The 25,376-nt window shown below is 36.9% G+C and overlaps 1 protein-coding gene across 1 annotated transcript in view; it reads left to right on the top strand.

Moving 5' to 3' along the window:
• The first annotated feature begins 10,329 nt into the window (after positions 1-10,329).
• LOC306858358 (thyrotropin-releasing hormone-degrading ectoenzyme-like) overlaps positions 10,330-25,376 on the top strand; it is a 120,485-nt gene continuing 105,438 nt past the window's right edge. Inside the window, exons 1-2 of the mRNA XM_079398864.1 lie at positions 10,330-11,327; positions 14,216-14,489. Coding sequence (XP_079254990.1) covers positions 10,639-11,327; positions 14,216-14,489 — 963 coding nt within the window. The 5' untranslated portion in view covers positions 10,330-10,638. The remainder of the gene's footprint in view (positions 11,328-14,215; positions 14,490-25,376) is intronic.

Raw genomic sequence — 25,376 nt, 5'->3', positions numbered from 1 at the left:
TTGTCATGTTGAACTGTTTTTTAAATTCATGGTAAAATTTGTGCATAATGTAAAAGGTCTCATTCACGTACATATGCATGTCATGTCTCTGAAAAGGCTGTTTTTTTCTGGTTTCTCAAATTTTAATCAGTGGTTTTGTTACATGAATATGTTACATGAATATCTTGCAGTATTCGGTGGATGTGCCTGTTAAATTATATAATCTGAAACCTTAGAAAGACGTTGACACAATTATGATCTGAAGCTAAAACAATGCTTGTGTTTGAAAACAGAAAGGTCAAGTCTCTTGCTAATAAAATAAGTAAATCTTTAAAAAAAAACTTTCAAAGCTATTAATTGTTATGATAACGTGCTTTAACATAAGTATTAATCTTTTAAGAATATGTATTTATACAAGTAAGAGAGCAAGCTCAACTGAGCATTAATTACCTGCGTCTGTAATATCTCTCCCTCTTCAGGTCATGTAAATAATACATTTGTGGAGGAAAAAACAAAACAATCTCAATATCTTTGGCGTAATATCCTTTTGACAATTGAAGGGATTTCACATTACTGAAGCGAAGCTGGCGCCATTGCGGGTCGGCTGAATCTTGAAAATGTGGCTGGCGCTCAAAGACAAAAATACAGCTTGCTTATTTCGTTCTGAATGAACATTTTAGTCTATGAACGGTTCAACAACTCACTCATGAACAGTTAATAGCTACCACCTACTGGCGTAAGCCGCCAAAGTAGCTGGAAATTTCAAACACTGTAGCGCGACGACTCTTTAAAACGCACGTGCAGTATTGACGCAAGGGACGTTTTGTTTTTAAAAGCCAAGTTCAAGTTAATTTGGTTTACTTCTTAAAAATTATTTTAACATTTTTTCAATCCTTATTATCTCTTAAACATCAGGAGTGCCTCTCTAAATTGCTTGCAATATGTATTGAATACCCCCCCCCCCCGTTTATCTTATAGTTAGCTTTTTAAATTTAGTTCTTTACGTAAATAGTTTTTTATGTTATGTTTGTTTTTTATGACCCCTTTTTTAATTTTTAAAATCTATTAATTTGTGCAGGTTTTCTTCCTTCAATATTCAGCATGTGTATTAAAGACATTTGGAGTGCATGTCTGCGTAGTAAAATTGTTATTATTTCCTTATATTTTCCTTAAATAAATATCTGTTTTCCACAGAAGAAAGCCATACATCCACAGTTTTGGAACTACATAAGGATGAGTAGGTCTAAATGATGGCATACCTTTAAAGAGGAAAATTCACACTTTTTATTTTTAAAAAGTAAATTTTATTTTATTTTTTATTACTTTTTACATGCATCAGTTCAATATTCACTTTCTTGACTTCCTGGTGTCTCTGATATGGATTTGAGCATTTGACTTCCTGTATTATATATCCTCAATGAGAGCACAAAAAATTATTTACAGATGGTAACATGGAGAGAACATAATAATAGCAGACCTCAAACAGATTGAATTTCACTAACAGAAACCACATAAGAAAAAGGAGTAGGTCTCCAACCCTGCTCCAGAGCCCCTTTGACCTTTATCAGACACAACTGAACCAGCTAATCCAGCAGGATCACTTGAAAATTACAGGCAGGTGTTTTAGAGCAGAGCTGAAGAAGCTTCATTGGGTCAATACTTAACTGGTTAATTTGAAAGGTTTGAAAATGGTTTGTTTATTTATTGTCTGATCAAAGAAATTAGTTCTCAGTATCTGGTTTTATGTAGTTTAAGAATGTTATAGTTTTGTCTTTTGATCATTATAATCTGAACCAGGATCTGTTTGCATTGTTTCACTGTTGCTTAATTAATGAGATGAATTAATGATCATCTGTGCTTCTGAAAACACATACTTTCTGAGTAGATACTACATTTGATTTTGAACTTACTTTGCAACCATTGAAAAGTGTGTTATATATAGTATAAATATGGGTAGTATCAATGAAATTTGGACTACATTTGCTGTGTTACTATCACATGACCTACTAGCATCAGTCGTGTCACTGTACTGCCATTAAATATTGATTTGAAACAAGTAAACATGGTTAGTATGCTTTTCATTTTTTTATATTATGTTATGTTGATTAATGAAAAAAAAGAGAACTGGTGACCCTTTGCATTTAAAGTGGATTCAAGAGATCTGAATCCACTTTCAGACCTAAAGCGTGAATACAAAGAAAACTGGGTTTTCCTTTTCACTCTTTTCACCTTAGAGTCCATTTAAAGACTAAGTTTTAAAGATGATGAAATTCAGATGAAATTCTGGAAACGATTCCAAGAGAATATCATTTTGTGATTCACATACTTGTGGTTGACCTGTATCTGTGATAAACTTTGCTTTTGTTAACAAAACTATAACTTCACCTTGACTTCAAAATGTTTCCTATCTCCACACAAACTGTCAGGAACACACAGACCTCTGTATCAGTGTTTGGGGCGTCTGGGCGGCCATATGAATGACAGCGCCTCCCCAGCAGCCTGGTAAACCACAGGGAACAAGCAAAGCCTTATAATTACAGTGTATCCTCCAGTCCTAATAGCAACTGCTTATATTTAATTACATACTGTCAACGGCCCAAACAGCACTGAGAGCGCAGAACACTGCTGTTGCCTTGACAACCAGTGGAGAAAATCATGGTAATTAATCGGCGGAGAGAATGATGGGAAAAAACTCAGCCCAAACAATTTATGGATCATCCCTGTTTGCTGCGATTCTCTGGGAGTTTGGTGAAACTTTTCATTTTACAGGGAATGTTGCACATAAATAAAAACAATGATGTTGTTGGATTTTCAATCTTGTATCTGTTTATGGTTCAGATATCAGTCTGAAATGTGAAAAAGTTTATTGCTCATTTAATGGAAATGGGCTAAAATGACTTTGCAAGAGTCTGGAAACAAAAACATTGTGCGATTCTGGTCCACAAACACCAGGAACAATGTGTTCTTTCCAAACCCTTTTCTCATCATCATCCTCATATGACGCTCATCAGGACCATGTAAATCATCATCCCATCAAAGCCTGTGCAAATCGCATCTGGATGTCGGTCTGAATACGACAACAGTTTGAAACACACAGCAGGACTCAAAACCCCTGGAGACCAAACGATTGTTCATTTTCAACCTGCCTGGCTGCTTTATTTCTAAGCGTAGTTTGATCCTGGGAAATCATCAGAGTTTGTCAGGATGATGAGATAAAAGCTGCTGAACGGACAATAAATCATTATACTGTCACGAGGAACTGTGTTTGTGCTGTAAAAGAAGAGCCGAGCTTCTCAGGAAGGACTCAGGAGGTGTGAGTTTAATGCCACAAATTTGTCACCTCTTATGTCACATTGATACGCTATTTCCTCCTAAAACAGGCTTAAGTTATTTATGATCAAGTGTGATGATAATAGAGACCTCCATCATCCTCTAGTATAATGAGCAGAGATCATGGATCAGGTATGGGGTGTTTACTGAATCTTCAGCTCAGTGTGTGTTTGAGTCTCTTGTAAGAGTCGCTCAAGTTCTTCTGTCCCTCATGTAAAGCTGTGAGTCACTGTTTGTTCAGTCTTTCTTGAAGAGTGTCAAATAAATGTCAAAACTGCATTGATTATTCAGATGTGATGATGCCGCATGGAAACCCTCGCGTCATGTAAATAATGCATATATATATATATATATATATATATATATATATATATATATATATACATACATCACAATATACTTACTTATACTTTACATAATTATAATCCAAATTAATACACACACACACACATATATATATATATATATATATACATATATGTATACTTTATTTGTATAAAGTTTTATTAAAAACTTGTTATATAATGTAACTTTATTTAAAGTTCAAACCAAACCGAGATCCATTATTTAAATGTCTTGCCATTATGATAAACAATAGTAAAACTCTAATAACTGTGAAAATATAAAATTTTGCCATTTACAATGAACCATCACTCACAGCTAATACTGTAGATGTTGTTTAAACTTTTATAGACTCTATATTAAATGCTGCATTTTATGATTTCCCTATAATATAGCTTGAAACTAGTCTGTGTATCTCTCAGGGTCACACAGTGACTCATGTGTGAGAAGGTGTAAGTCGGTCCAGTGCATTTTCAGCCCTCGTTTGAGCAGTTCACTTGATAAGAGACTGCAGATCGATGAATTCTGAGCAAACCGACAAACTTATTGACCTGGTTGCAGAAATGGCCAGTGTGTTTGTTTGGACGTGGTTCTTTGGTGCCTTATAACCAGTGGAAAGAGGCCCGAGGGCTTCTGGGTAATGGTAGCTGCCATTAAAATTCAGATCCAGAAACACTGTTTCCATTCTCAGGCACATTTCACTCCACAGTAACTTCTATCAACGCTAAAAGCTTTTCATTTAAAGCTACTTAACCAAATTTATTCACATTGTGAAGGTAAAAATGTAGTTCTTTTGGTTCTTTCAGCACATTTATCTCTCTGGAAATGTCTCTGAATCAGATGCACCTCAATCTATTGGTGAACAAAAGCATTTGCATCAGTCAGGTTGTATCATAGTGCGGGTATAAATACCAATTCCCTGCAGTCTTACTGTGTCATACTTACTGCTTATACGATATCATATCCATCTGACGTATGAATTATGAATGAGTGTCAAATGTGTGTGTGACTGAAACTGCTGACGGATGAATTCTAGACTGATGTGAAAAATCAGCATCTCCCTGGACAGAATCAACTTCCCTCCAGCAAAACACTCACAGCTACATTAATAACAGTATCCATAATGTCATAAAGACAACTAAGAATATTAAGGCCAGAAACAAACTCTCTGCAAGTATGCAAACATTATTTTGACAAAAACAATAATTACTGTTTTTGCATTATTGTAAGGGGTAGGTGTAGATGTTAATAAAACACAATTTAATAGGTAGACTAATTTAATTTATTGTTAGCTTTCGGTTTTTGCTGCATCCCTTCTAGCCACAACCCTGTTGCTTCTCATTTCCTAGAACAGAAAAGTGACCATAGAAAAATAAATATTACCCTAATGCCCACTCCAGCACCGCTTGTGGCAAGGATGATATGCAACGTGTAATTACTGACAATTTGACTCTTGCACCTTTAAACAGCTACAGCTTGTCGTCAGTGCGAGTCAAGCAGGTGTGTGAGGTTGATTTCCCAATGGCTCTGCAGGTGGGCTCGTTCATTGCCTGAAACACAACAGCTGTTTAAGATTGCAGAAGTACCACTGGACAAGGACATCTGCTTGATACTTGAGATGATGAATAACAGCAAAACTTCACAGGTTTCAGAGAGACTTCGCCAGATTGCTTGGATAAGGGACACTGCACTTCAACAGACCACACCTGGAGTCAAAGCTTTGTTAGAAGCTTTATATCCAGAGGCCTCAGCTAAACCGAATTTGACACTCTGATATTGTGAACGAACAATAAAGGATGTTCCATAACTTTATCACATTATTTGGTAATATGAGGTCCTGTAAACTGACACTTGTGATAAAATCAGTCAGGTTATCCACTTTCATTGGCTTTGATTGCCAAATGCTTTATGGTGTATTGTTTCCCCCTTGAATAAATGTTTATCCACTTCCTTTGGTTCTTAAAGATCATCTGGGGCACATAAAAGAACTTCAAAAATAATGGTTTCCATCTGTCTGTTGCCAACAAGTATTTTAGCATCAAGTTGTCAGGCATATTATCACTGTGTTGTGTACAGTATATCTCTGTCCATTATTGATTATGATACTTACGCGCTAATGTTATACTTGTGAGATGCAGAAGTGAATGTGTCTCTGCTCTATTTATATAGTTGCCCAAATCTCCTTTGCTGACTTTTTTTTTTTTTTTTTTGTCTGTGTGAGTATAGCATACCAACATACCAGCCTTTTTCTCTTATAAAATGACCCTCTATGTGTCGGCAGTCGCAGCTGCCCTCAGGGACATTTTACTGCCATTTTTTTTTATTCAATTAGCCCCCCTCACAGTCCCTCCAGACTGATCTTGTGTTATATGTTTTCATTCAACAGGAGGCACATGGTTCACGCACATTTGCAGACCATGACACAGGCTTTTGTGCTCAGACACCATGTGGAAATTGCTTATTTTTCTCCTTAAACGCGCCTCCAGTTTCATTTGATCCGAAGATCTCGCAATCATTCAAGAACGTTCCATCTCAACCCCATTATTTCATGGGAATAGCTTTGAAAATCTTTAGGGGTAAAGGGATGTAAAGGATCTTGATAGGATGGGAATCTAAATGCATTTCCTGCCTGTTCTAGTTTAGAGAATTTCAAATGTGAATAAAATCATTTGAACTAGAAGCCCCTTTCTCCTTTTCACTTTATCCCGTCATCTTTCCACCTCACTTTCTCTCTCCCAGCTCCTTCAAGGGTCTCTTCACACGTTCATGGCTCTCCTCTCGCTGTGCTGTTTAACCACCCATGCCGACGGCTGCAAATTGAGAGTGTTATTTGGTGTTTGGAGCCGTCACTTTGTTCAGAGAACTGCCGCTGGTCTTCCTTTATGAAATAGGCTCTGTAAACAATGACAGATGTACTGTGACGAATGAGTGGCAGAAAAGATAGAGGTGGGTTGTGAAGATGAGTTCATACTATAAATCTACAGACAAGACGAATTACAGGAAGTACACCAGAGATCCACTTACACTAAATCTAATGGTCTAAAGGTAGTGTAGGAACTTGTAGGATAGGAAATCTTGATCTGAGAAGGTGTTGTAGAATGAAATGCAACTGATGCTTCTGGCCAGTTCCTTGTTCCAATCTCACTGTTGAATCACACTAGGAGAACATGAATCTCAGGAGTCGGCCAAGAAGATCCTGGCTCTTTGAAGGTGTCCATTGCACTCTGCTAAAACAGTTTATGCATATTAATTGGAAGAGTTACAATCAGCATTTCACTTCCATGGAACCTTTCCATTGTGCAAAATGTTCTTTATAGAGGAAAAAGGTTGTTTAGTAAAATTTTAGTAAAAAAAAAAAAACTGTTTATTGAAAGGTTCTTTGGGGAACCCAAAAATGGTTCAGGAGGGTTGGTTCAGAAAACAATTCAGGTTAACACAAGCAAACCATCACAAGATGGATCTTACCAAATGGGCGGAATATCTAGAACATACTAGAAATGAAGTCAAAATGTGGGGGAAAAAACTTATTTACTGTATACACTGCCAAGCACACTTTTTAGGTGCTATTTTTGTCCTTCAGCTCAACTGTCATGGACCTGCATGCACAGGATAGTGGGATATCATAGGCAGCGAAAAATAAATCTATGCTGCCTTCAAAAAATGTTCAGATGAAGATATCTCAGTTGACAGGATGTGACACGACCATTGGATTTGGACATGTCTTATTGCCTTCCTACCTTTTTTTTTTTTAGTTTTTACATGAAGCCAGTGACTACAGTAAATATATATAAAAAAAATGCCAACATCCTTATCACTGGAATGTTTTATCACAGTTGTGTTGTCAAGGTGTAAGATCATCTATTACATTTTAATTAACTGACAGCAGCTTTTAATGTGAGTTGACTAGGTATCGCAGCATTTAAAACTGTCAGAAGTAGCTCAGGTGGATCAATTGGTGGATCAATGAATGGTGTGTTCATGACATATCATAATGGGCATTTGTTATAATGACGTCCCACATTCAGGTCAGATATATAACATGGAAGTAGTCTAAACAAAATAAAACAAATGTATTGTCAACAGTAAACCCAAACAATCACATCTGAATTCATAATGTTGAAAATAAATAACTTCTAGCACTTATTTATGCATAGTATCAAAACTAAATGTTTGTGTTACATTAAGCAGCTGTGAAAGTCAAGTGATTAACTTCAGACTTGTTGTCTGTCAGGTGTTCCATAGATCACATGGTTCACATTAAAAATTATTGAAGTGAACATGTAAAATTAAAATAGCTAGCAAAATCATTCATTCTAAATCGTTGTAGACTTGCTTTTAGCTTATTGATCTCTATACATAGATTATAGATATACATTATAGATCCGATGTTCTACATTTTTTTAAACCCGTCATGTCCCTTACAATGTCTACAATGCATACACTAGAATCATCTTCTAAAATTCTAAAATAATTTTACTGCTGTAGTCACTGTCATTTAATGTATTTCTGCATGGGGTCAGTTGGAGCAAAAAGGTAACCCTTGGAAAATCTGACTTTAGTTGCAATTATGAATTCTATGAGGACTGTCTCTTCTATTGGAGTGACAAACATTTGGTTGTGCACATCCTGGAACAAATTATTTCTGGCACTTCCACAGTGATGTTCAGTTGAGAGACCAATAAAGAATGTTCTATAACTTTATCATGAGTTTTGATAATATCAGGTCCTGCAAACTTATTGAGTCAGACAGGGTTTCGTCTTCCGTTGTTTTTTTTTTAATTGGCAAACACTTAATGTTATTTGTGGACTGCAGGGGGCGATGTGTGTCTGCTCTGCTTATAGGTGCCCATAATATAAACTGGCCAAATCTCGTTTTTCTTTTCTTTTTTCTTTTGAGTGTGAGTGTTTCTCTTCATCCTTCTTCTCTCAGCAGAAATGACCCTCTATGTGCCAGCAGTCACAGCTGCCCTCAAGGACATTTTACTGATATGTTTTATTCAATTAGCCCCCCTCACAGTCCCTCCAGACTGATCTTGTGTTATATGTTTTCATTCAACAGGAGGCACATGGTTCACACACATTTGCAGACCATGACACAGGCTTTTGTGCTCAGATGCCAAAAGTAAATTGCTTATTTTTTCTTTAAATGCACTTCCATTTTCATTTGATCCGAAGATCTCGCAATCATTCAAGAACGTTCCATCTCTTCTTATTTCATAAAAATAGGTTTTAAATTACTTAGCGGTAAAGGGAGCGAAGAAGATCTTGATAGGATGTGAATCTAAATGCATTTCCTGCCTGTTCTAGTTTAATAATATCAAATGTGAATAAAATCAGTTTAACTAGAAGCCCCCTTTTTACTTTTCACTTGATCCCCATCATCTCTCTCTCCCGACTGCTTCAAGGGTCTCTTCACATGCTCATGGCTCTTCTCTCGTTGTGCTGTTTAACCATGCCATTGGCTGCAAATTGAGAGTGTTATTTGGTGTTTGGAGCCTTGCCTTGTTTACAGATCTGCCACTAGTCTTCCTTTATGAAACAATGACAGCACTGTGAAAATATGGAGGGGGGATGTGAAGATGGGGTTGTGGTCACTCATGAAAGCTTTTGAGAATGGAGGGTGTATGAACAGGTGGAAAACAGCAATTAATGCCATATCTTTTACTTCCAGTTGGTCTAGTCATTTGAGAAAGAGCTTGTTTGAGAATTATGGAAACCTTGTTGAAAAATGTATTCATTCTCTTTACTTATGGTGCAGAATAACACCATTTAGGTAACCGATTTGATGCTACTGTTTGATTCAGGACCATGGACAGCAACTTTTTTTTTTCTTTGACGCTCACATTGTGAATATGCTAAATTATTTAGGATTATAAAACTGAAACGGTGCCCAGCCACACAGACACCAAAATACACAATACTGCACAAAACTAAACTGCTTCATTTTAGAAATTGCACAGTGTGTACTCAAAGTGTACTTTGAGTGTGATCTTACTGTAGCCTACTTACTGCCCCACAACACTGAATTAATCATTACATCGCCACCTTTTAGCTTTTGTTGTCAAAGTACAAAACAGACATGTTCTAATGTATTTGTGTGATGTGTAATAATCGCTGTGTTGAAAATACTGTCACAGCGCTGCTGTAAGATTTTGGTACATGTCTCAAGTGCGTGCATCGTTTTTCCATTTAATTTGTTCAATTATTACATTCCATTATTCTATTGAATATTCATGCAACTCTGCAGTTTCGATGTGTGGGAAAGAGGAGAAGAGTCACATCAGCCTGTCTGAACATTTCACTTTTTAATTAAATGTGATTTAACTGAACATAATATTTAGACGGAATTACTAGACTGAATTTCTGAGAGAGAGAGAGAGAGAGAGAGAGAGAGAGCGCAAAGCCCACTGACTGAGAGAGAGAGAGAGAGAGAGAGAGAGAGAGCGCAAAGCCCACTGACTGAGAGAGAGAGAGCGAGAGAGCGCAAAGCCCACTGACCGAGAGAGAGAGAGAGAGAGAGAGAGAGAGCTCAAAGCCCACTGACTGAGAGAGAGAGGAGCATCAGAGAGAGAGAGAGAGAGAGAGAGAGAGAGAGAGAGAGCGCACACAGCCCACTGGCTGAGAGAGACAGAGAGAGAGAGAAAGGGATGAGGATGGAGGCAGAGCCAAGAGAGATTCACAACACTCTTGCGATTGATCAGGAAGCAGGTGCTGGACCTTCACCCACATCAGACTGATGTTAGAGCAGAGATGGATGTGCGGCGGGACGCGATGAGCTCCAGCATCTGACCGAACGAACTTCTGATTCGCGCGAGTTCATCGATCATCAGTTCTATTCATTCTATTCGAAGCTTTGCGCGTTTCGCGGGATCTTCGCCGAATTTTTCGCCTTTAAATCAGTCCTCCGGTTCATCCTCCGCAGTTTGAAGCTGCACCGCGTGAACGGAAGCTGATCATGAATATGAAACACATCAGATCCGTCATATAATGGGGATCGAGGACGCGAGCATGAGGAACGGACGGGCTCTGTCCGATCAGTGGGCCGACAGCGTGGTGGTCCGGCCCCGGACGACCGAGCAGCACATCACTGTGAATAAGAGACTTGTGCTGGGCTTCGCCATCTCCATCCTCACCCTCATCGTCGTCACGGCCATCGCCATCACGCTCAGCGTCAGCTTCGAGAAATGCGCCGCGGAGAGCAGCGGGGCACTGGCCGCTAACGGCTCCAGCAACAGTAAGTGGAAACAGTCCCGGGACGCTAACATCAGTCACAGAGACTCAGAGGACGGCCAGCAGCCTTGGAGACACCTGCGCTTACCGGTCACCCTGCGCCCGCGCCACTACGACCTCCGCCTGTCCGTGTCCATGGAGAACTTCACCTTCTCCGGCGAGGTGCACATTGAGTTTGAGTGCGTTCAGTCCACGAAGCTGATCGTGCTGCACACGGACCGGCTGGAGGTGGAGAAGGTGCTGGTGTACTCGGACAGCAAGAAAGCGGGCGCCATGAGGATCCAGCGCCGCTTCCACTACCAGCCAAAGCAGGTGTATGTGATCGCGCTGCACAGAGAGATGAAGCCCCTCAGAACATACAAGATCAACATCACTTTCCACGCGCATATCGAGCACGAGCTCCTGGGCTTCTTCCGCAGCTCCTATGTGCTGAATGGAGAAAGAAGGTAAAAGCGCTTCAGTGTCGAGTCAAAGTCTCTCATGTGTTGTTATAATCTTCTCCAGTTACATTGGGAACTGTTGATGCTGCTTGACGATCATATGCGCAATTAAGCACTTTTTGGCTAATTAATTGCTTTCACGGCAACCAAAATAGCCCTATAGTTATTACTGATGTACTACTGACGTTACTGTAAAACTATAATCTTAGTGTAACACCAACAAACCTTATATCGTAACTATCTTAATTTATTCTCCTAACTAATATTTTCGATGGCTTGCACAAAAATCTAATAATTTCAGTAGTAATGTTTGCTACTTCCAAACCATCATTAATGAATACGGGATCATCCTATAAAGTAGGTTGTAATGCATCTTGTAAATGTAGGTTAATAGCAACCACTGCATTTTAGTTGAAACTCTGGATACCATACTTAAATGCATAAGTTTTGTGAGATTGTCTTTATTGCAATTCTCACAAATGCTTCTTAACATTGTATTGTCATAGGGACATGTGATGTGCAGAAGTCAGGATGTTAGTAAAGTGTCAAGTACAACATGGAAGTGATAAGTTTTACTAACACAACTGCACAAAAATGTTGGTGCTTGTTTTTATTACAGCATGTGTTAAAATGAACAAGATATAATCGCTGGTTCTTCATTCATAATATTAACATATAGGCTACGGTTGAGTTTAAGCAGTTCACCTGTAACTCTATCGCTATTGTCTGCATGTAATTTGCACTGTCTAAATCTCAGACAGTAACTGTTCCTCTGTGTTTAGGGAGGTCAGAGATCAAGTAGATCTGAATAAACGCTAGTCAAACCTCTGGGTACTGAAATCACAGCTGTGTCTGATGTGACGCTCAATGATTCATTTACTGTCAGACATTGAGACTTGCATGTGACTGTGGGAAGTTTTCCAGCACAGTGCTAAAGATTCATAAATATCCACACAGTTACATTAAAATTACCCTCTTATACAGCATTATCTTAACTATTTATGCAGTTACAGTATTACCATACTACATCAACATATACAAAGTGAGATTAGACAGTTGGGTTTAGGTGTTTGGTTGAAATGTGCTAATGTTTACACTTAAGGCAACCCAGTTTAATTTTTGAAAACCACCAGATCTCCCAATATCATATTATTCAGTTCTTTATGTTGAGCCTTTGATTATCAGAAGCTCATATATGTATTAATTATAGTGTTTTACAGCCGTTTACAGCCTCTTATTCAAAGTGACTTCAGTTAGATAACACTGAATATCTATTTCTTGTTTTCTGGCTCCTTATTCTTTGTCCTCTGAGGGAAAATGGCTCATGTTTGAATCTTTGCCCCAGGTTTTCCTGCATTTGAGACATGTTTAAACCTTGTTTTACCCAGAAGGGATCACTTTCATGGACACACTTCATAAACCTTCTGTCCATCCTCCAGTTGCCTTTCTGTCTTGGCAATAACTGCTGGACTTCTTCCGGCTTTTAGCTGTAAAACAGCATGTCAAGAACTCAGTGTAACGTTTCTTTAACAAACCCATTTTTGATTCAGCAGAAAGGTGTTGACATTGTAAGATCCATCGAAGAGCACTTTTTAGATAAATTCAGCACACTGATGTTCAGACAGCATCCCGCAGCAGCTCTGATCTCCACAGGCTGTGAAGATCATTGAGTTTAATGTAATCAGCGCCTGCTGGCTGCTTGTATATTTGTGAACGCTGAACGGCGGGGATCTCGCAGGATGGAGAAAATACCCGTGTTTATGTAGCTAGACGTGGCCACATGAACCGTGTTGTTAGTTCACTTCAAACCGGCATCTGATCGTCTGGTCTTTTTGGAGATTTGTCAGTTTTTTTTTTCATCCTTCACACATTTTCAGGGACAGCCATGTCACATTAGACAACAAACTCAAACACCTCCATGTGTATCACTGCAGGGATTTTCACTCTGACATCCCTGTAGAATCTCCTCCTGTGTGTCTGTTAGTCGTCTGATTTCTCATCACCTCCTGCATGTGTCTCAACTGTGATCTTTAAGTAGTGTAAAGATGTTTAAATGGCACTAGCACTTATAAATAGTGGAACGAAGAGGAGGTAAACAGATGGGACATTATAGACTCATTATACTTTGTTACTGCATGAATGGCTGCTAATGAGAGTAAAAAGTTGTGACAGAAATACAGGAGCAGAAAACCCTCCTCCCCCATCTGCTGCTCATGCTGTGGGTGGTCAAAGCCAAATCTCCCTGTGAGGGGGGCTTTAATGTCCATAATGCGGTTTTCTGGAATGCAGCTCACCGGTCTCTAACTTTGACAGAAAATTTCCAAGGCTGTTTGTAGTTTAGACTTATAATGAAATTCAGACGCAGATGTGATTCTGATGTGGTAAATGTGTCCAAATGTAGATTAATAATGATTCACTTAAAATTCACCAATCCTCACGTAAGATGAATTTGACAGCATTTTATTATTTCCTTGTCGTCTAAATTGGTTCACGCTGTCAATTTGTTGACTAATGCTGTCACAGATGGGTTTAATGTTTACAGCTGTGACAGATATATCATTATTTCTGTGTAGTAATTCTGGTGTGATTTATTACATGTTGACATTTGATGTGATTTAGTTGCTGTGGTTCAAAAAGCTGTAACAATTTTGTCCATCTTCAAACCAGGAAGCTCATTAGTGTGATAAAAATGCACAGCGATGAGTTCAGAGATGGCAGTCAGAGCTAATTTGAATTCAGGAAAGTCATGTGACAGCCAGTTTAATGAAGTTCTGGTGAAATGACTTTTCACTGTTCATTTCTGGTTTACTTAAATAGCAGAGCTTTCTTCAAATCCAGAGATTTCTTTGATCTTACCTCTTTCTCATGTTCTCATTGCTGGTGTTATTCTGCAGGTTTCTCGCGGTGACGCAGTTCTCACCGACTCATGCTAGAAAGGCCTTCCCGTGTTTCGACGAGCCCATCTATAAAGCCACATTCAGAGTGAGTCTGAAACACGAGAGCTCATATCAGTCGCTGTCTAACATGCCAGTGGAGGCCTCCACGTCTGACGAGGACGGATGGGTGACCAACCATTTCTCCAGGACGCCCCGCATGTCCACATACTACCTGGCCTGGGCCGTGTGCAACTTCACCTACAGAGAAGCAGTTACAGACAGTGGAGTTGTGGTGAGTTGCATTTAAAGCCCCTAAACTTCCACAACTCTATTCTAAAAGCTTGTGAACAGCATTTTGAGGCATCACATGCTTTTCCAGAAGGTATTCTGCCTTTAAGATGAATCATTTGCCAAATTCTAAGGCAGCCGCTCATGTATGCTTCAGAGTGAAGATAATCCCAGAATGCATTGCACAGAGTTCGGTAATAAATCAATCCAGCAAATAAGCAGAGATGTCAATATATACTTACAGAATACACGCTAATCAAAGTTTGGGGTCAGTGCATTTTTTATGGAAAGAAATCAAACTTTTATGAACTTCTATGAAAAAAGTACCATGGTTTCCACAAAAATATTAAGCAGCACATCTGTTTCAAAACATTGATGATGATAATTAGAAATGTTTTTTGAAAAACAAATCAGCATATTAGAATGATTTCTGAAGGATCATGTAACAAAGAAGACTGGAGTAATGATACTGAAAAATCAGCTTTGTCATCACAGGAATAAATTACATTTTAAAATATAGTTAACTAGAAAACAGTTATTTTAATATATAATAATATTTCACAATATTACTGTTTTAACTGTATTTTTGATAAAATAAATGCAGCCTTTCAAAAACATCACATAATCTTACTGACGCCAAACTTTTAGTAGTGTATGTGTACATATGTTAAATTAAATACTGAAAAGTATTGATAAAATAGTTTAATCTAATAAAAAATTGATTACCCAAGCATATTGAATAGCTTAGCAACATGCTAACATCCTATCTATTCAGATAAAGTCTATTGCTATCAATTGTGCAATGAGTCTCATGTGTAGAGCGTTGGAGTTTAAATACTGTAGCTGAGGTTCCTTTAGAAGGCAGCTGCCAAGACAGCGAGTTTTGGTACAGAGCTTTTATCTCCCTCACAGTGGATATGTTTATATGAAGCTTACTGTAATTTTATATAGTCAATATAACGGTTACACAGTGGATGTACTTTAAATGGAAAGGGTTGTCTCCACTAACATTAGTCTACAAAGTCATATAATTGCTTTTAAAAGGATAGTAGTCATGTGCATCAGGCATCCACTTATGCTCATGTCCAGGATTGTGTTCATGACAAGCTCTTCCAGCTTTTATATATCCTACTGTATATGAGCATGATTTATGTCAAGTTTAGCCATTAAGATAATGTTTGCTATATCACTTTCATCACATGCTCTTAAATGTTATTTTTTTGGCACTGAATCCTCGCAGGCTAAGCTGCATCATCTGTCTGCCAACAGAGAGACATGGTTTATGCGCCGTGTTACTGATATCACGTTCAGTCAAAGCCCTGTTGTCATATTAGACACTTCCTGACGGCTTCCTCAGTGGTTTCTGCTGCGTGCCCTTGGCCGGCCTCCTCCTCATATTAGTGTAATTAATCTGATCACCTTCATGACCACGCTCTCCTTTATATCACTGCTGACTGTAGTGTGTGCTTCTGTCTGGGGCACTTATACCCACACAGCGGCTTGTAGCAGTTAGCCGCATGCTAGCATCCCCCATCAATCACATTAAAGCGGTAGGGCAGCCCCCTCGCACCATTCATCATAAAGATTCGGCTGTGCGGAGCGAGAGGAAAGATCGTGGGAGAGGAACGTTGGAGAGGAGAGTGGAGTTATTACTCTGGGTTTATGGAGAAACACTGATCTACCACACACACACACATGTAAAAATCACATCAGACTCTGCAGCAGTTGGTTGGGCATAATATATTACAGGTTTTAAGGCTCTATATGAGGGGTTTCAAACCCAAATTACCTGAGCCAGGTGGTGTTCTCCATTGGGGGGCAGTTGAACAGTTTTACTTTTGGGTTATTGCAACAATGAATTTTAACTATGTACATTTATTGCCACAGTTACACAGTTATTGATGCATTCGACTCATCTTTTCCTCTCATGCAGCATAATGCTCCGCATGTTTAGTAGAGTAATGATGCCTGAGATTGTGTTTCCTGAGAACCGCAGGTTTATTTGTTTTGTTGTCATGTAACCTACAGCTGTGCCTTTATATTTGTACTTTAGGATTTAATGAGCCATGATGAAAAAAATTTAATAAAAATTAGGCTACTGTTTATCAATCCTTTACAGTACATAAGGCCAAACAAAAACGCAAAGAGTGAAAATGATTAGTGAGATGGGTTTAAGGATAAACTAATAACATTAGAAGTGCTGTTTGGAACTTTTTTATGGCTTGTTATCTCTATATTAATGGCAAAATTAAATTACTAATTAATTTATTAAATTAATAATACTATTCACTATACATGCACATAATTGTGCAGGATTCATTAGTGTATGTTTTTCTGAAAAAAAAAAAAAAAGATTTGTTGTCATAATATTTCTTCCAAATTGAATCATTCTGTCTGCCTCTGAAATTGCTTTACTTGTAATGTAAACCAGGTTGCATAGGTGGAGAAAAATAACAACATCTATAATATTATAGCCTAACATGTTTCCAGCCATTTGTTCAATGAAAACCTGCTGCTAGAACCACGTTTCGCTTGTTTTGTTTGTTTATTGTCTCTGTTTGCTTACATTCTTTTTTCTTTTCAGTGCATTCATTTGTTTTTATTTGTTTATTGGTTGTTTGGATGTTTTGTTTATTACAGTTTTTTGCAATCATTTTTGCACTAATAACAGAACCTTCATGTCATTTTTCAAAACTCTAGACACATAATATGCAACCAATGATCAAAATGCACATTTTTCAAAACACTTAACACTTTTTCCAAATACTTGGATACAATACAGATGAGCCAAATATCTTTTGTTCATTGAACTAAAATCACCGGTTCAAAATTACACAACATAACATCAAAGTATTACTATTTCAAAATGCAGCTCACACCTTACATCAGAATTGAGTGTCTATTCATTTCATTACAATGATCTAACTATCAATTGATACGACTGCTCAAAATGCTGTAACTGTTTCATTACTCGAAGCATAGTTTTATGGAAAATTATGAACAACATTGTGAAAGTGAAGCAACTGAGAACTGAGTATGTTCAGGCATGATCAGTTTCAAGATGCCTGTTGTTGGGAGAGAAAAAAATCTATATCGTTGTTATCAGTATTGGTTCTGTTTGAATGCTGGCTTCATGCATTAATATCTCATGAATTATCAGGAACTAACATGAGTTCAAAGTTTTTCATTCATGACTTCATGGATGAACAACACCTTAATTAAGACATTAACTAAGGTGAGTACATCATCATGATTTATGATTTATTACGCATGATCATGATGTTTTCATTAAATCTGATATGAGTTATCAAGCATGTTCATATCTTCTTCATAGTAGCCTGCAGGTAAATGGACAGACCCCAACATTGGCCAATCAGAGCACATGTGAATTCTGTTAACATCCAAATACAGTAGTCATCACTAACTAAGCATTAACTTCTCATGACTTCATCATGTGTGTGGCCCCTCAACTAAAGTGGTGACTTCATATACCATGAACTTTAAGTGCCTTTATATCTGAAAACTCTTTACAAAACCATAGATTTTTTCTTTTTTCTTTAAGATAGCTGAAGCTGCTCACAAACCCCCCTGCAACTAACACATAATTCCATTTTCAGCACTCTATACCCTACAAAGGACAAGTTTGTATATGTACTGCCATGTTTGTGCCATTTATTTGATCAGTTTATTTTGTTCAACATTAAATATTTAATGAGGAATTCACATCAGAAGCTTGTTACACTAAAAGGTGTCTCCTTACCTTAAAAAAAGACCAAGCTGTTTGTGAAACCCTGTTTCATATTTTTTTTTCTTTATGATTTTGTAAACCAGCTTTATGGTTTTGTAAAGAGTTTTAAGATATACAGGCACTTAAAGTTCATAGTACAATATATGTACTGAATTCCCTCTCAGCTCTTCCCAGGCATTGCTGTTGATTTATCTGAGTTATACTGTTTAAGAATAAAGCAGAAAATTATGATCAAAGTCCCTTTGTGTCTACAGTACATTGTGTGCAAAAGCTTGAACTTTCACGTTCATATTCATGTTATTTCACAATTATGCCATCATTAATAACAGATTGTTTGTCAGTATTTAAAAGGACCAAGTCACCACTTTAGTTGATGATGTACTCACCTTAGTTAATGTCTTAATTAAGGTGTTGTTCATCCATGAAGTCATGAATGAAAGACTTTGAACTCATGTTAGTTCCTGATAATTCATGCGATATTAATGCATGAAGTAATGCATAATTCACACATTAATTTATGCATGAATTCATGGTAATTCATGTACCCTTACCGTAAAGTGTTACCAGATTTTTTTGTTCTGTTAGTTTAAGGGTGTTTTGTTTGTTTGTTTTTGTTTCTTTAGTGTTTTACATGTTTGTTATTTGGTTCTGTTTAAATCTTGGTTCTATTTGTTTAATGGTACACTGAAAAAACTAACATGTAAAATTTACTTAAAACGTGTTAGTGCAAATTGTTACGAGGATATTTTTAAGTAAAATTTACTGCTTTAATTTGAAGTAAAACACACTTTCCAGAATCAAGTAAAATCTATATATTAATTGATTTAACATTTGTTAAAATATGAAGTAAATATTACTAAATTCTATTTAAGGTAGGATTTATATTTATTCTAAGCATTTAGATAAAGTCTATATATTTTTTTTAAATACTAAACACAGCTGTCCTTAAAATATTAAGTACATTTTATTTACTGTTATAAGGTAGGTTTTATTTAATATTTCAATTAATTTATTAAATATATGTAATTATATATGACTAAAAATATAATAATTTTGTAATAATAATAATAAACCACACAGCGTAGATACAATCAACATTTATTTTGTTCCAACATTAAACAATGACTCAGTCACACAAATGTATTGTTTTTAAAGTTACATAAAGCAAACCCTAAGTTTTTTAAATGACAACTGTTTCCCTAGGGATTGGAGTCCTGAAAACAACTAAATTTGTCAAGACGTTAAAGTGTTTTAACCCCAAGAGGAATACAAAAACATGGGATGAGGTTTAAACATCATGGATATAATGCATGGATACAAAATTTTTACTGTTTCAATAAAAGTAGCAATCCTCTCAAATAGTGCAGTTTCAACATTCAACATAGCACTCTGGACTTGTGCTCTAAACATTACAACATTAAATGCATAAAATATAAAACATTAATGCATAAAATGCATAAAAATATTTTGATTAACTGTTAAAGATGTCAATATTTCTATATAAAGCAATGTTGCTAAATTAATGTCAAAACTAATTTCTTAAAAGAGACAGCTTCTGCATCCAACAGATATTTAGTAGTGCTTTTACGAATTCAGTTAAATTTAAAGTAGTCTGAAACAATGCAGTTTTAACAATTAACATCGCACTCTAGACTAGTGCTCTAAACATGACAATAAAGAAAAAAAGACCAGATGCCTTAGTTGGCACAATGCTGAAAACAGTTCTAACAGGCAAGTGTCTTCCCACCACTGTTCACAATGGGGAAACTAAATTCAAAGCAAAACTGCTAATTATGTACACAAGTGATCAGAAAAACATTATGTCTGTGCAAATAGTCCAATAGAACCTGGAAGATTTCAAACTTAGTTGGGGAGTACTGGCATCCAAAAATGTGCAGTACTTGCAATGGCAAAAGCATTTAATAAAACAACTTCGACTTTAAAGCTTGTACTTTTGGAGACAGCTTAATCACATCCAATTCTAGAAAAAGTTTCTGAAACACCTCGAAAGTAATGCAGTGCTCTGGGGTATGTTAGGTTGAGGGCATAAATGAGTCCCATAAGCAGGGCACAAGCTTTAGCAGTATTGTGGAATCCCGGCAAGATCTCCTTGCCTTCTAGAATAATGGATACATCCACTGGATCCTTTCCATCAGCTCCATGTACAACCACAATCTTGAGGGTGTGTTGCGTTGTGTCACTGCGGTTGTCCTCCTGCAAGATTTAGACAAACTAAATTACTTGGATTTTACTGAAAAAGCTAAACTGAAGTAATACAGTATAGATTACGCTAAACTGAGTCAAGCCTATTTTACAGGTTTAGTAAAACATTAGTCAAACATAACATAAGAGCCACTACAGCCAAATAATGTTACCCTTAGCCATAAATTTACTACTTGACTGTGGCTCTTTTGGTCCTAAAGGGCAACAATCCTGAAGAGTCCAACCCAAATCAAATACACCTGATTCTGCTCATTAATATTCTACTAGACGGACTAGAAACTTTTAAGCAGGTGTGTTGAGGCCAGTTGGAGCTAAACTCTGCATGACAGTGGCCCGCCAGAACAGAATTTGGACACCCCTGCTTTAAGGTTAACCTTTACATAAGGGGTGGGAACCCTGATCCCCAGATCGACTGAATGGATTCAGAAACGGTAAAACTCAACTTTTTAACTCTGGGGGAGTTGGAGAATGAGCAAGCCCTCCAGGAGCATTGGTTCCCCACGCCTGGTGTATGTTACGGTAATACAATTTTAAAATTTGTAACATGACATTGAATAAAAAACGCTTTACTTGGCAATCTTCAAACAGTTCCTCTTCATTCTTGCCAAGGTACAGTATGTGGCTCCGGATAACAGCTTCACGCCTTTTGGTTCTGTGACTAGATAATTATTTTCAATACATAACCAATATCCATAGAAAACAAACTACCAATTGATAATACAATGACATACACATGCAAGGAGCAGAGATTTGAGCGAAGACTACAAGAGAAAAGCCTGGAAAGATGGAGTCTGTCTGGTGGTAGCTTTTGTAGCGTGTTAAGCTTTTTTTCTAAATATTTACTTTGTTGCCATTCTTTGCTGTTTAAACTGCTACATATATATACACTACATATATTACACATTATGTAGCAATTAAGATATGTCTGGATATTTCACATCAATAGGTTTAAATCTAAGACTTAAACAGTGTTTTCAGCAAACAGACAGAAGTAACATTTTTATGCTGCAATAATTTAACAAACTGTAACAAACTTTAATCGAACAAGGACAATTTAAGTGCAAGCAAGGCACCGACCAACCCTGACCGGTATGTGGATGTTTCAATCCGTAATCCTTTAACAGCTCTAAACGTTTTGATGTCTCAAATTTGCAATATTTGCATGGCCAAGACATAAGATAAAAGTTTACTGTTTATCCTTGATGACACACCAGGGTTGGAAACCATGCGTCTGGGAGATTTTCTAAATGCAGTCAACCTGTAAATGAACAAACACAATTAGTTATATTAAAACAACAGAATTAATAAAAATGCATTACATTTAAGATAGAAAATGAGAACTAATTAATAAACAGAAGCTGAAATACAAGCAGGAGCTGTATTCTGATGTGATGCTTGTTAACAATCATAATGTCTAGGTAACAATGAAATAAGTTCATTTAAACACGTAAGTCAATATCAGAGCTTTTCAGACACTTTCTGGACTGAACAAATTTATCAACCTATTGCAATAGTTTATGATCAAGTACAAAAAAAGTTTAATCTCCAGTTATGTAGATTCTAAATCTTAGATGGCTTATTATGATTAAAATGATGCTGCTAAATTTCAAAGTATTTGTTCTACACTTACTATTTGTAATGATATCACCAATATTTTTTAACATTGTTTAACCAAATCTTTTGTCTTTTTTTATTCTCAGTTTTGTAATATATCTGAGAAAAAACACTTGTGTAATCCACAAAGATTAACGTAAACTGTAGAAGGTATAAACGTTCCTTTGTAACAGCTCCTTGTAACATTATGCGTTTAGGGCAATTTTGGTTGGTCCAGTAATCTCAAGGCAAGGTGTTATAGTCACGAAATGTATAGTTTATTGATTGGTTTTCACACTATTTTTTTTTTTCCGTGTCACTCAACACGATTTATTTCATGTAATGTTTTGAAAGTCGCGGTAAGTGTAACCTGATCGTACTTAAATGAGGGGGGTGACAAATTATGTCTGAACTTTTCCTAATGCAAATTTCGAATTGACGCGTTTTAACGTAATTCACTGACTAACACAAATTTCTTTGGTTTTTAACTGACTTCTGTATGAGACTAGTGATTCATGGACTGCAGTGGAACATGCATGTAACCTCGAGTTAACATTACTAGAGTTACACAACAAAGTCAATGGGACTTTTAAAATTCTCATGGACCTATACATTGTCATAAATTACTACAAAAAAGGCAATAACTTACCATACACAATAAAAGATCTTTGTTCTGTTAGTTTAAAGGTTTTTTTATGCTTGGGTGTTTGGTATGCTTGTTCACTGGTTCTGTTTGTTAATTAGTTCTGTTTGTTTGTTGGGTCTGTTTGGGAGTTGGACAGCTCATTCAGTTTGATGGGAATTTAAGTGGTTCAGCTCATTGGTTTAGAGGTGCTTCGTTTGGCTACAGTCTTAAACATTCCCTCAAAAAATCTACTCCATTAACATGAACATAACTGCTAATTGTTGATTTTTATTGGTTGTTCTGCTGTAAAATCAGATTGTAACTTGAATGCTCCATTAAGACTAGTACAACTTGCAGTTTTGAATTAATTCAATTTAACTGTTATTTTCCGTACCTCACATTATGTCCAGTTATGACCAACAATTTCAGATACAACCCTCTATGCTCTGCAACCTCTGGGAGTGATGTCTAAGCCACAGACACATTTATTTCTCGAACCAGACAGTAAATGATCGTGCCGTCTGTGGCCCGCTCTCCAAAATGATTTGAAGTCTGAGCTTGGATCATTTGTTTCATCATGGATCGTTTCTCTTTACCAGCCTACAGGGTTTAGTCAACCTGCTGCTGTGTGTGAATAATGCTGAGTCTTTATCATCACACACACATCTATTTTGGTGAACGTGACCTTTGTTTCACCTGTATTGACCATTGGACACTCTCTAGTGAGTCACATATTACAATCTGACCCTCAGGCCCTTCAGACTCATGATTTCTGGCACATAAATATACTAACACTCATCAGAGTTTCCCTTTCTGACCAAGTGTAATTTTAATTATTTGAACTGCTAAAATAAGAGAAAATGGTTAATTACTTAACTTAAATCAGCATATTTCATTCATAAAAGCAGCCATTATTAAATCCACTGGTTTAGTGTCAGTCAGTTTTTATTTATCTTATCATTAAAATGTTCTTGTAATATCTAATCAAAATTCAACACCACTATACTAAATATGCTTATTACATATTCATGAAATTCCTCAGCCTGATCAAAAAGCATGTTTAGTGCATTTATTGGACAAAATCATGATTTTAGCTGTAGAATACAAATGCCTTGAAACGTCTATGTGGGTTTCAAAATTAAAATATCATTGTACCAGCATGAGTGTCCATGCTGATGCAGGCTGATTTATGCCGGTTTGGTTCTGGTTGAGCTGTTAAACCAGTCTAACTAGTCTACACAACACAAGCTGGTGACTAGCTAGAAATTCTAATAAGTAATCAAATTTTGTAGAAAAGCTAGAAAAGCATTTAGATAAATGAATTGTAAAGCGCCTAAAGTATCTGACACAGTTTATACATATATAGAATAATTACTCAACAGGTTGTTGATATCAGGTCAAGTGCTGAGTGTGTTGACTAAAACTTCATTTTTTCATCAGAAAGAGCTTGTTAGTGGATCAATGTCGAGCAGCCGTGCATGAAGAGACTCTCTATTAAAGTTCAATTAACCCCATTTAAGTCTCTGTCTGCCTTCAACAAAACCAACCAAACAAACAAATGAAGCAGTGAGCATTGAGTCAGTGAGTCAGATGGAACAATCTCCACACCGGCTGATTAACGAAGCTTCTCTTGATTGTCAACTTGAGCGCTTTGTCTAATTACAGGTTGTTTTAAAATTACATTGATTTGATTGAGCTTTGAATCATTTCCACAGCCCTAAGTGCCACCCATTCTTCTTTATATCAGACATAGAGCTGATCGATACGCCAGCAACATGTGAGGTAAACAACACATAATTCAATGTGCATTGCTGCCAGGCTCTGAAACAAAGCCTTTCCTCCTGCTTGTTTTGCACTGTAACTCTGTTAGTGTAGGAGGACATTCATTCTGACTAGATGGATTCCCGTTCAGAAACCCATGCCTGGCATCAGCCTTCGGCTAAAAGAGTCCACGATCATTTTTACTGTGGAAATACATTTCCCACAGAGCCACACCTCACACACGTTCTCTCTCACACTTGTTCTCTCCCCTCTCTCTCACTTCTTCTCTCACATGCATAGTTCAGATAATGCAAATGTTTTGTCTTTGCTTTTTCATGGAAATCTAATTTGTTTCCAAAGACAAATGTCTACAATGCTATTTTATTAAACAGCTGGCTTACAATTGATGGAAATAATCAAATTTTAAACATAAATGTATGAAGGAGTTTTCAGCAGTTACAGTCCAATAACATTATGGTTTATAAAAGTGCAATCAGTTCATTTAAAGGTGCCATAACTCCAGTAGAACAGGCTGCCTACTTTTTCAATGGCATTGATTCTGGAAGTGTATATATATATATATATATACATATTTCCCAGTCGATTTTAAACGAGTTGTTCAATAAAAAATTAGGCTGTATATCAAACCAACTCACCAACTCACTTCACTGAGGTGAATCAAAAAATTACGAACTTCGATTTGATTTTGAGTATATGAAAACTGGATCTACATCTTTTGCAGCTACATCTGGATCTACAACTGCAGCTACATCTTTTATGAGTGAATTAACTACCTATCCCATGAAGTATTGCAAATCAGAAACAGTGGTACAAAATGTTCATTATAAACAAAAAAACAATATATTGAAATTATTCATTTTACTTTAGTCTTACTATTTTTATGACATTCTCAACGCTTTAAAGGGGTCCTATTATGCTCT

The sequence above is a fragment of the Barbus barbus genome, assembly GCF_936440315.1.
Source record: "Barbus barbus genome assembly, chromosome: 39".
NCBI lineage: Eukaryota > Metazoa > Chordata > Actinopteri > Cypriniformes > Cyprinidae > Barbus > Barbus barbus.
The sequence above is the reverse complement of the archived record's forward strand: the minus strand, read 5'-3'. Positions and strand labels throughout refer to the sequence as shown.